The sequence below is a fragment of the Mastigoproctus giganteus genome, chromosome 13, assembly GCF_048544385.1.
Source record: "Mastigoproctus giganteus isolate SK-2022 chromosome 13, ASM4854438v1, whole genome shotgun sequence".
NCBI classification, from domain to species: Eukaryota; Metazoa; Arthropoda; class Arachnida; order Uropygi; family Thelyphonidae; genus Mastigoproctus; species Mastigoproctus giganteus.
The window spans coordinates 96853874-96867138 of record NC_143587.1 but is presented as its reverse complement, the minus strand read 5'-3'; the positions used below and the strand labels follow the sequence as shown (position 1 = coordinate 96867138).

Here is a 13265-nt window from a genome sequence, read left to right as displayed (position 1 = left end):
TTGAACACACGTTGGTAACCCAAACATTACCAAACACAATAAATAATCGTAATAAAATACTTACGTATTTTATAATGATTAAAATACGTAATAAAAAATAACATTATAATTTTTTATAATATTTTTTATTATTATAATATTATATTTTATTATATTATAATAAATAATAAAAAATACGTAAGTATTTTTTACGAATAAAATACGTATTTTATTACGACTATTACGTAATAAAATATTGCTAATGCTTTTACTTCTATCGTAAGCAAACTTGTTTTTTGTTTGATTTTCTATGGAAACAGATGACAGCCGTTCCATCTCTTCCAATTCTTTGTGTCTTAATCTAATGGATTTTAATTACCCTTTGAGTTGTTCCTGCTATGAAAGTTGTTTTTATTTTCTCTGCATTCTTTGTAATTCTCCGCGTTACCTCATTTAGGTCTGTAGCACGTGCAATATCACATGGTCTTTCATTTCGCTCAAAGCATTTCACAGTTTCATATTTTTTCGCTATCGACAGTGGCGGACTGGCCATAAGCCTTACCGGGGAAACCCCGGTGTGATTTTGGCCATAAACGCTAGTGTGAAGACACTACAAATTTTCCCGGGTAAGAATTTTTGACCCAGTCCGCCTCTATTTATCGATATTGCTTTTTTTTTTTCTGTCTGAATCTGCAGTGTCTTCACCAGGACACTTCCTTTTCACACCTAAGTATTTTACTAATTTTTAGGGAATAAAGCACAATTACAAAACGAGGAGGCACACTTGATATACATAAACAAAGCTGCGCGCGTGTAGCAACTGAATAAACAACACCGTAAAGGCTGAGATACACTATTAACACCTCACATTTTACTAAAGCACGTTTCTAGGGGTTACTACCATAAAACAATAAAAACAATTTCCAGTTTCTGCTAGTGGAATCTGTTATAAAATGGTAGTAAACTCGATCTAATTGCATTCACGATAATACCGATAGCTGGAATTTTACATTATTGTGGTGAAATGTGTTTCCCCTTCACTGATATAAAACACATAAATACATTTTCAGAATCTCCTCTTCATTCCTATCGTGTTGCGTTCAGTTGGGGTGATTCTGCATTCGACTGCCATTTCTTGTAAACACAAAGGCGAATCGTGCATAAGCGTATTCGGTTCGTGTTATATAAGATATCGTTCCCCTATTTATAAATCGCGTATAATCGAATTCGTGTAATGTAAACACGTGTTATACGAGGACTAACTGTACTACTAAATTTAAATCAAAAGTTTTAGAAAAACAATTTCAAATTGAACACTTCTGATTCCCATATGAAGTTTTCTGAGCAGTGTGGACAGTCTGCAAGGGTAGTTTATGGTGTCTTGTCAATGATATACAGGAATTTTTCTAGCAGGGATAAGGAGGTGATTATCCCCTTGTATAAGGCATTGGTCAGGCCACACCTTGAGTACTGTATACAGGTCTGGAGGCCTCATATTAAGAAGGATGTAGAGCTGTTGGAATGAGTACAGAGAAGGGCAACAAGATTAATGAAAGGAACAAAGGGTTGCTCTTACAAAGAAAGGCTTAAGTTTTGAAAATTACAGTGTCTGGAGACTAGGCACCTCTGAGGTGATCTGATTGAGGTGTATAAAGCCTTGAATGGTTTGAGCATACTCAATGCTGATGGGATCCTTCCTCTTGCTCAGAATAATTGCCTGAGTGGGCATAAATTCAAATTGAGGAAAAACAGTTGTAGGATAGATGTGCGGAAGTTTGCCTTTAGCCAGGGGGTGGTTGATTGCTGAAACAAACTTCTGTCTGTCGTTGTAGAAGTTGATAGCTTAAATAGATTTAACGCAGAACTAGATAAACATTTGGAGCGAGTGGATAGGTGAAATGAGAAGGGTGCGTTTTTTTTTGCCTGATGCTATATAAGCTTGCTTTCTTGCATCATGTGCCTTTGCTAATGCTAAGAGAGCACCAGATCTTTATTTATCATATATTATCATTTTCTTAAACATCCTGTATATATCTATTACCTACTACTGCTACTGTATTATACTACCAACTACTATTACAGATAATGATGAATACTTAAAAGGTGCAGAAATAATAACTAATTTGTAATGAAAATATCTTTATTTCTTTCAAAGGGTTTCTTCTACATGATTTCTCCCTTCATAAAAGATCAGAATGAATTAATTTTGTGTCTGTGCTGTCTTGTTAAAGTCACCTGGTTAAAGTTTCAGTAACTTTTTTTTTTTTTAATTACAGCTTCGGAAGTCAACAAAGTTGACTTCAGAAGCTCTAATCAAAAAGTGAATATAATTTCTGAAAGAATAAAGGCACTATTCTTTATTGACAGTAGACAGATTCTTAATTCTTCCTTAGGTATTGCAGTTGTGTTAACTAATTCTTAATATCACTGAATTTTTTTATAGTGGTTATGATTTTGGCTACCTCTTGAAGTTATTGAGTGGGCAGAACTTACCAGTTGAAGAAGCAGAGTTTTTTGATTTGCTTAGAATTTACTTTCCAGCAGTATATGATGTGAAATATTTAATGAAGAGTTGTAAGAACTTGAAAGGTGGACTACAAGAAGTGGCTGACCAATTAGAAGTGAGTAAAAAAGTCTGCCCTATTTCATTAGTTTAAATTTAAAATTTAACATTTAAATTTTTGCAGTTAAGCTTTACTATCTTGTATAATGGAAGCAGTTAGTAATTTTTAATATACATCTTTCATTTAATTGTAATAGAGATTAGGTTAACCGGTGTGTTTCTAGAGATGCATTAATTCAGTACAGGTATCATTTTTATAACATTAAGTAGGCACTTGAGTATAGTTTCAGTTCTTAAAATTTAAGAAAATAATCACTAGAGGCCAGATCTAGACTGCATGCAGTTTACCCTTGGAATTAGCAGTCTCTCAGAGTAGCAGTTGCTTTGTGGGTCCTGTGTACAGGGGCATGAAAAACCAAAACATCTCATGTCAATTTTTCCTCATTTCTGTTCCTATATAACTGCTCCTAACAGTAGCATGGACATCCTCAGTGATTTTATTATGTGGCATTTAGGCTATAAAAATTCTATCCATATCCCAAATGGTGATATTATCACCATATCCCATTACCTTTCCAGTGGAGGGCTAAGTCCTGAATTTTTTGGTGCTGGTGACCATGGTGTTTCCTTTGCATGGACTCCTATTTTGTTTCCAGATCTCAGGTGAATCTACATTCACCGCCATATACAGTTCTTGAAAGAAACCCTTATGGATCGACCTGCAATCATGCACATATAGCATTTTCCTCATGAATTTGAACCCCCTACTGTTTCTGAAGGGGTGTGCGTATTCTTGGCACCCCAACAAGAATTGACCTTTGACACAGGCAAGTGTTTATAGAGAAAGTACCCCCCCTCCAAGAAATACCTTCTCTGACAGTCATAGACACTATACATCTAACCTGCATAGCAGGGGGCTAATCTTATGATGTAGATTTTCTAACTGTTTTAAACTGCTGCTTAGACCAACATTATATCTAGTATTATTCAAAAGGAGCAACATCACCATATACAGCTTTTATGCATTCACAGATAACTTTTGGCCCTTCTTTTGTCAAAAATTTGATGGATAGCCATTGCACAAAACCGAAGGAACTGGAAGTTGCTGGAGAGGCCTTCATCCTGCAGTGGATTGAAAATGGCTGATGTTAACACATGGAAAGAAGTCTTGACTTCTTTCCATGTGGTAATTGGAAGTTATTTATCGTGTATTTATAACTCCAGCAATTTGTGGCATACAATGCCCCTGCATCCTCCATGCTTATTATTCAAGAATTTCTTGTGAAGCTCTCCATCAGTGTGATTTACCAACTGCCATACTCACCAGATTTAGCTTCCTCTGATGATTTTTCCTCTCGAGCTTAAATTCCTCCCTTAAAAGGTCACAGATTTGTAAAAACCAAAGAAATTATTCAGAACACAGGAACTATTAATAATCCAAAAAAGTCCTATCAGGAATGCTTCAGAAGTTGCAGAAGCATTGGAATCAGTATACAATTTCAAGGAAATTACTTTAGGGTGGGAGGGTATATCCATCTTCAAACCAGTAAGCTTCATCATTTCCCAAATATTATTTCAGTCTCCAAAATTTTTGATCATCTCATGTATATTTATTTATTTTATTAATTTAATTTGATAGTTAAAGAGGATTGGTCCACAACATCAGGCAGGAAGTGACAGTTTATTGACAGGAGCAGCATTCTTCAAAATGCGAGAGGTAATATACTTTCATATATTGTCATGACAATATTGAAAGTATATTATATTTTCATATAATATACTTTCAGTATTGTCAAAAATGGAATAGTGAAGTAAACTGACAAAACTGTCAGTTTACTTCACTATTCCATTTTTAGTATCTTCTTATGGCTTAACTGAACTTGCATTATTTCAGTATATCATACTTGGTGTTTAGTCAGTCATGCTAGATCAATTAGAATAATATATATGTGTGTGTAAATTTCAGTTTCACTGAAAGCCTTAATCTAACTACAGTAGACTGTTGAAATAATGGCACATTCGAAATAACGGCATGCGCAGATATCTTGCAATGCTGATAAAAAGAAAACAAGTTACGTGATTACTGTATTTGTTTATGTTTGCCATTTTCAAAGTGAATTTGGTACTGATATCACGGATTATGCCACTGTTTTACATTTATTTTAAATTAAAAATTCTTCACTATGGCTCCTAAAGTTAATAAACCTCATATAGAGAAGAAAAGTGACAAACTTGATATAATCTAAACTATTACATTAGGGTCACCCGGAATGTTAATTCTTATACTCATATGTATTGTGTCTATAAATTGCATCTGTGTTCTCTGCTCGTTTTGCCAGACAAAAACCCCAGTTTCTGGGAGAAAAAACCTTGCTATCTACGCCTGGACCCACTAACTCAGCCACGGAGTGAAAAAAGCGTATATAGAAGTTCATCGCATCGTCAACGGAATTTGAACCCAGGCCTTTTCGACTCGGTGTGGGGAGGACACTGTGTTACCTGCACAGACTAAACTTGATATAATAAAGAAAATAGAATGGGGCAGAAGCGTATTAATGGCAGAATATAAAATTGGATTGTCAACATGTTTTTTTTTTTTTTTTTATGTATAGTTAATAAAATTGCATTTTTAATCTCTCTGTTTCTTATTTGGCCTTATCATTTCTACATTAAATACGTTAAAAAGAAAACTTTGCAGATAACAGCAAAATCAAAATAATGGCACCTTGAATCCCCAAAGCTGCCGTTATTTCAATAGTTTACTGTATTAGTTTCTATTTATGCATTCTGACACATTCCTTTATTACAAATGTAATTATCATTAAAAATGTGTAATAATAGACCGAGTTCCTGTTTTAGAAAGCTCAATTTCTGACAGCCTATATATATTTTTGCCCAAAATGTTTCCCTAGATGCTATCTCATTTTTGTGGATCTTATTTTATTTTTTTTTTTTTTGTAGTCTGGACTTTGGTAAAGTTACAGGGCGGACGCAAATTACTGAAACAATGACAAATTTTATCAATAGAAACTAAACAGGATAGTCATAACTGGTCTCCACAAATACGGTAAGAATGAATGTGTCCTTTTTTTTTTACCACAAGATAGTACCAAAAAGAACTACCAACTCACAAGACTATTTATGTTTGGTAAAAAAAAAAAAAAAAAGATAAACTGCAGCCATTATCAACCCACTGCAGAATGGAAGTCTCCTCAACAATTCATGCTGAGGGACATGGACCATAATCTACCACGCTGGTCCAGTGCGGGTTGGCAGATCGACCGTATTTAGCAGTCAGGGGCTTGAACCCCGGTCTACTCAAAGAGTATGTGCTACTGCACTCCCGCTCCTGACCATTCGGCTATGGAGGCCTTTTATTTATTTTATTTATGTTTGTCATAAGTTCAAATGAAACAAAAGTGCATTAAGTTCTTTTTAACTGAATCATCGAATTTGGTGCATCAAAGGCCCTAGACTATTCCGTGATTAACTACAGTAAACAGATTAAACATATTAAATTTCAGTAACTCAATGCAAGTATCCCTTGCTGGTTATGCAGAATGTGAACCGGCACACATCCTTGCAAATGGTAAAACTACTAAAAGCAAATACTTAAAGTAAATGGGGAAAGGGAAGGAATTATGGTTCTGTATTTCCTAGAAGATACAGTACATGTAAATTTTCGATAAAAATTTCATTTAATTTTATCTTGTTTATCTTATTTCCTAATTACCTTTCTGTTATTTTAATTTATCTGCATAAAATAAGCCGAAAATTTGTTATATTGGTGACTATATATGCATTGGAAGAATACATTTCCCTGAATTTGATTGTATTTATATGGTATTATGGGTCTTAATTTGTACGAATCTTTGTTTATTATGCACATTCCAGGAATACAACCCATACATAAATCACAATCCTGCCTGTATATATATAATTATTAAAAAAATAGAAAAAAACAATATATATTTAATACTACTAGTTATTTCTTTTGTCAGGTGTATTTCAACTTTGGTGCACTCACATCAAACGAAATTTGGAACTGACATTTCTTACTTACCGCAGTGTAGCGGCCATCTTCAGAAAGGTTTCATCTATTGGGTTTCATTTTTTCATCTTTAATTGTGAAGACAGTAAATTTCTTTCAGAACCAACTAGGGTAAGGCTGTAGATGTTTATTGAACTAATGGGAGAAATAAAACAAGTAACCTGAAACTTTAGACAAACACAGAATTGGCACTTGTCGGTACAGCACCACTCTTCAAGCGAAATACAGTCGGTCCTCGTATAACACGTGTTTATATTACACGAATTCGATCATACACGATTTATAAATAGGGGAACGATATCTTATATAACACGAACCGAATTCGCTTATGCACGATTCGCCTTTGTGTTTACAAGAAATCACAGAATGTATTTATGTGTTTTATATCAGTGAAGGGGAAACACATTTCACCATAATAACGTAAAAACCAACACAATTCCAGCTATCGATATAATCGCAAATGCAATTAGATGGAGTTTACTACCAGTTTATAACAGATTCCACTAGCAGAAATGAAACTGGAAATTGTTTTTATTGTTTTATGGTAGTAACCCCCAGAAATGTGCTTTAGTAAAATGTGGGGTGTTAATAGTGTATCTCGGCCTTTACGGTGTTGTTTATTGAGTTGCTATACGCGCGCAGCTTGGTTTATGTTTATTAAGCGTGCCTCCTCGTTTTGTAATTGCGCTTTATTTCCTAAAAATTAGTAAAATACTTAAAAGGTATGAAAAGGAAGCGTCCTGGTGAAGACACTGCAGATTCAGAGAGAGAAAAAAAAAGCAATATCGATAAACAGAGGCGGACTGGGTCAAAAATTCTTACCCGGGAAAATTTATAGTGGCCTCATACTACGGTTTATGGCCAAAATCACACCGGCCTCCGGCCCACCGGGATTTCCTGGGTAAGGCTTATGGCCAGTCCGCCTCTGTCGATAGAGAAAAAAATATGAAATTGTGAAACGCTTTGAGCAAAATGAAAGACTATGTGATATTGCACGTGCTACAGACCTAAATGAGGCAACGCCGAGAATTACAAAGAATGCGGAGAAAATAAAAACAACTTTCATAGCGGGAACAACTCAAAGTGTAATTAAAATCCATTAGATTAAGACACAAGAATTGGAAGAGATGGAACGGCTGTCATCTGTTTAGATAGAAAATCAAACAAAAAACAAGTTTGCTTACGATAGAAGCAAAAGCATTAGCAAGATTTTATTACGTAATAGTCGTAATAAAATACGTAAGCATTTTATTACGACTTACGTATTATAGTTTATACTTACGTATTATAAAATACGTAAGTATTTTATTTAATATAATAAATTTTTTACGAATAAAATACGTATTTTATTCGTAAAAAATACTTTTTTAGTATTAAAAAATACTAAAAATACTTTATTAAAATATAATAAATAATATTTATTTTTTATTATTTATTATATTATAATAAAAAATATATATTTTTATTACGTATTTTAATCGTTATAAAATACTTACGTATTTTATAACAGTTAAAATTACCTGATTATTTATTGTTTGGTAATGTTTTGGTTCCAAATGTGTGTTCAATCTTGGGTGGTTGGCACCTAACCCCACTTTTCCCATAGGGCCTGTTGTTTATATTGCACGATTTTGCATTGTACGAGGGTTTCTAGGAACGCAACTATCGTGCTATACGAGGACAGACTGTAGTTGCAAAGACAGTGGTGGGTCAGCTGACAGGTTCGTACATGCAATTTCCATATTTTCCATATGGAAATTGCATGTACCCTAAAAACAAAAAAATAAGAAACAATTTAGTAATAGTTTGACTGCGTTCAGGAAAGGAGAACAATTTTCAGATTTTTAATCATTGATTAACAGTTAATGGGGGAGGGGGAATGCTCTTTTTGAGGAGCACCTGTCAGGTTATCTGCCAATCTAATAGTAAACCCTAAGATTATTACATTTATGATAACCTTAGTCTTATCAGTGGATTAAAAATCGTAAAATTTAATTTGCAGCTACATAGAGAGAGGAGAAAATAATACAAAAAAATGGCTATTTCACACAGCTGAGTGAGTTAATTATCTGCTATCAATTGGATTATCATTTGCACTGTTATTCTGGCTGAACAGATTGGTTACAATGTTCCATTATTCACTAATAGTAGGGACTGGTTAACAATCTGTTGACCCTCTGCTGCCAACAATAAAGGCATTTTCAGTGGGGGGAATAAAACATGTCCAGTGTTTAAAAACATCACATCTACTTGATGCAATGTTTTTAATGGTGCCTCCATAGCCAGGTGGGCAGGAGCAGCAGTGCGTAGCACACGCTTCTTGATTAGACCGGGGTTCGAGCCCGTGCCCACCAAATATGGAGGATGCGGAAAGGTCAGAGAATGACCACTGCATATCCCCGGAGCAATATGGCCTTAGTTGCTAATGCTCCTAAAAACCAAATAACAAACAAACAACAACAGCAATGTTTTTGTATCAGCAGGTGACCTTGTAGGTTATGTCTCTAATTTCCAGTACGGAAGTTACCTGTTTCAAAATTTTATTGCCCCTGAAATGGATTTTTACATTGTAATCTTGTCTATTCTGGCAAGTCTCTTGCCATTCTCAGAATGACATTTTGGAGGGAGGAATTATGAAAGTTGTTCATAATTCAAGTACCTCAAATTGAAGTACTTGCCACAGATGCCACCTAAAATAGACACTGCTAGATGCCCTACTGCATATATATGTAGTAGGGCATCTTGCAGTGCCCTACTACATATATGAATTAATATGTGTGTTAAGATATAATATGAATTAGGCACTGGTACAAGGTTTTGCCTAAGGCACCACAAACTCTAGTACCAGCCACAACTTTCTCTTCAACTATTCAACTACTCCCTTCTCACTTAACTTATTGTTCTCTATGAGTCTGAATTGCAAGTATCAACTTACCTAAACTTTCCAACCATTCCATGCTCATATATTGTTTGCAATGCTGTCACTATTGACTGCTTGGGTAGCAAATTTCAGTGCTGGCCTTCTGCAAGTTTGATGTAAGCAGTATGAAGTCACTGATTGTTGCCATTTAGTTAATTACCATATTATATTTCCTGTACCATAAGATGCACATTTTTTTTCCTGGAAAATGTTGCCTGAAACTCCCTTGCATCTTATGGTCCAAAGATATACTAGTGCACACTATAGTGTTTTATGCCTAGCTGTGGCTAGAGAAAGAGTGTGGTTAAAATATCCATGTAGCCTTTTAGCGTATCACCATTTAGACCACATGTAACAGAGGTAATAGAAAGGACATGCAATATGAAGTGGTGACACTCTAAAAGGCTACCTGGACAGTTAAATTAGTTAGCTCTAAATGTTTTAAAGGGTTTGTAATTTGAGATGTCATTGGACATATCAAATAAGAAACCCTTTAAAACATTCATTCGAGGAGTAGATCAAATGGTTGGAAGCACCGAACCACGATTTTACACAAATAGGTTGAATGAAGTAACCAACAATTTTACAGGCGTGCAAATGAGTGAAAAATTTGTGGGAATTAATGTAACATGACACAGTTGGCAAGTCTTTCATGAGAGGTGAAACCAGAAATGCCCTTCATGCTCTTTGAAGAAAATTACAATTCAGTCCAAAATATCAGTAATGATGAGTTCTACAACAAATAAAAGTTTCATTTCAGCGATATTTTGTTTTAATTTTATGCAATAAAGTATTTTTTCCCCAAAATTTGCCTTCTGAAATTTGGATATGTCTTATGGTCCAGTGCATCTTATCACCCAAAAATATGGTAATAGTTAATTTATTTAATATTTCCTTATTGAAAGTTTTGCATTTACAATCTGAAATCATTTTTAAAATTTTAAATATCTAAAACAGGGCTATTCAATGAGTGTGTTGAGCAGGCTGCTTTGGAGAGGTTTAGAGATCTGGCAGACCACTATGGTTACATATTTTTTAAATTTAAATATTAAAAAGTATTTACCTTGCTAATTAGTATATATAGACTAATTTCATAGTAGATTAGAAGGGTAAAAAATAATGGAGAAAGGAATTCTGTTGTATTTAAAAAGTTAGGAACATCACTGAAAAATTTACTTGATCAAGGAAAATTGTCTGCTAGCCACAGGTCGCTAATTGAATAGTGCTGATCTAAAGCCTTAGATTTACTTTATGTTGGTAACAACATACATTCATATAATAGTGTTGGCATGCTGAACACAATGATAAGTACTGTTATATAAAAAATTAGTTTTACTTTTAACAGTTGTTCTTTGAAGACAACATTGATGATGACAAGTATTGTGGACACTTGTATGGCTTGGGAACATCTTATGCTCTCAACGGAAATATGTACCAGGAAGATACTGCACTGCCAACAAATTCTGCATCTTGACCATTGCCATAGTCACCGATTCACCAACAGAAAAAATTTTGTACAGCCTGGCCATTTTTAGAAACAGCACTCATTATTGCCGCACACATGTACACACACCTTATGTGAACACATCATTGTGCAGGAAAGACTGTTTTGTAACATCAGATATGTAAATCATTCCTGCCAGTCTTCCACTGTTCACTTGTGCTCAACTTTCTAGGCAGCTGTAGCACTTGAACAACTTGGAACGTCTGCTTATAAAGAAAGTTACAGGGTTATTTAGATAGTTGGTACCAGTTTTTGTATTTTATTTTTACTTCAGAATCAAGTGGTTTGATTAAAACTTCAGTAACTGAAGATTTACAAATTCATTTTGATGTGCTTTTAGTTTTATACTACTTTTTATGAATATACTACAAAAAAAAATTTAAAATTGAAAGCTGATTTTTTAATCTCCCAATTGTCTAGAGAAGCAGACTAGTGTGGCAAGCTGTTTCTACAAGTGAATGTTAAACTGTTAGTGGATGAAAGGCAAAAAAAATGTGGTGCACATATATGCTGGAGATGTGTATTTGAGTTTGCTAATGTGTAATTTCAGGGATATGGTTACAGTTTAGCAACATGGCATATAAACATATATTTCATAATGTTTTATTTTTATTGTTACATCTCATATTAAAAAAAATAAAACTTTTAAATTAGTCTAATATTATATAGATTCCATTGATGGTAACTGTGGGTCCACAACATGTTGCTAGGCTGTAGCTGTTACTGGGAACAAGATTTTATTACAGGAGAGGTGCTGTTTTTCCTACTCTTCCTATTTTATTTTGCATGTTGTAAATAAATGGCTTTAAGTATATATATTTGACTTTTTTTATTTTTATTTTTTTATTTTCAAAATGCATTTATTCATCATTCAGTCTTGCATCTCATATACAAAACATCTGTATTATAAAATATTAGAAAAGAACAGAATAAATTCATCGTATAATGCAGTTTTTCCATAAACATGGAGCATTCAAAAAAATCCCTTTGGTATAGACAATATGTTGTAATAGTTATTTCTTGTTTTAATTTGGCTGAAGGCCTGTTCAAACAAACATTTATTCCTGCTGCATGCTCTTTGTTTAGTTCTGTTTGCTTTTATTTATTATTGATTCTGTAGTGTTCATTAAATAATTAATAAGCACTATAGAATATAGGCATTTGAGACTTTTTAAAAGGTTATAGGTCAGAATCCTCGTTGGAAGAGTCATGGATAGTTATACAGACAGGAAAAACCTTTTAAAACAATTCTGGTTTTGACACATACCAAATAAATAAATAAATCCATTCTGTGTATAATTGCTCAGAAGGTATGTGTTTAGAAATGATTCCATGGAGAGTATTCAACTTAATTCAACCAAGCAAAAAAAAAACTTTCTAGATTTTATCAGTTTTTCTTCATGAAACTGAAAGTGTGGTTGGGTACTGTCATCATCCAGTTTACTTGTTATCAAAAAATGTCAATTAAATGACTGAGAAAAAGTACCTTCTCAGAGAACAAAATATTGAAGTAGAAAAAAAAATAGTTTTGTAGGTTGAGCTAAAATAATTTATATTTCATATACAGCTAGGCCTCGCATAACCCGAGTTCGATTAATGCGATATTCAGTTAACGCTATTTGAAAAATGATACCACTTTTCACTTTACATTATGCAAATTTCCAGTTAATGCGATCTCTTTTTTTTTTTTAATGCGATAGTTGAAAAAGATTTGAATCGCATGTTAAGCTTACCACGAGTCGTACGGTCAATAAACAAACGTTTGCCTGCTGCCCGCCTCTGTGTGTTCCACCAACCATCAGAAGAAGACGTGTTTGTCTCCTGCTAATAAAGTCAATGCAGACTTGCATTTAAAAATTCAAATTTTTAAATGAGCCAGATGAAAATGTTACCGCGAAGGAGATAATGGTAAAAGAATTAGATGAAATCTTTTGTATCGCATAGAACCCTCAAACAAAAGGTTTGATGTTCTCTGTGATATTTATTTCGCCAGGGCCTAGAGAAGATTTTGTTGGCTATCGGAAATTGATTGATGAAAAGAATAAGTCAACACTGTTCAAATATTTCCGCAACAGTAATTTCTTAATTGTGTATTTTATGTCAGAGGTTCCCAAAGTTTCTCGGTTCATGGCGCCTTTAATGTCTCAGTAATTTTTTCAAGGCGCACCCAGAACAAAAGAAATACCTAACAGTTTCGTTTAGTAGTTAGGTCCAAACAACTTAATAAGAAATGCTGAAACTGTGAACT

General features: G+C 34.0%; 1 protein-coding gene across 3 annotated transcripts in view; it reads left to right on the top strand.

The window, feature by feature from the left end:
• Positions 1-11787, top strand: part of LOC150076273 (CCR4-NOT transcription complex subunit 7-like) — a 153532-nt gene extending 141745 nt beyond the window's left edge. For all 3 annotated transcript variants that reach the window (XM_090387819.1, XM_090387817.1, XM_090387818.1), the window contains exons 5-7: positions 2423-2600; positions 4182-4259; positions 10859-11787. In XM_090387819.1, the coding sequence (XP_090243945.1) occupies positions 2423-2600; positions 4182-4259; positions 10859-10987 (385 nt within the window). In that variant the 3' untranslated portion in view covers positions 10988-11787. The remainder of the gene's footprint in view (positions 1-2422; positions 2601-4181; positions 4260-10858) is intronic.
• Positions 11788-13265: the final 1478 nt, after the last annotated feature.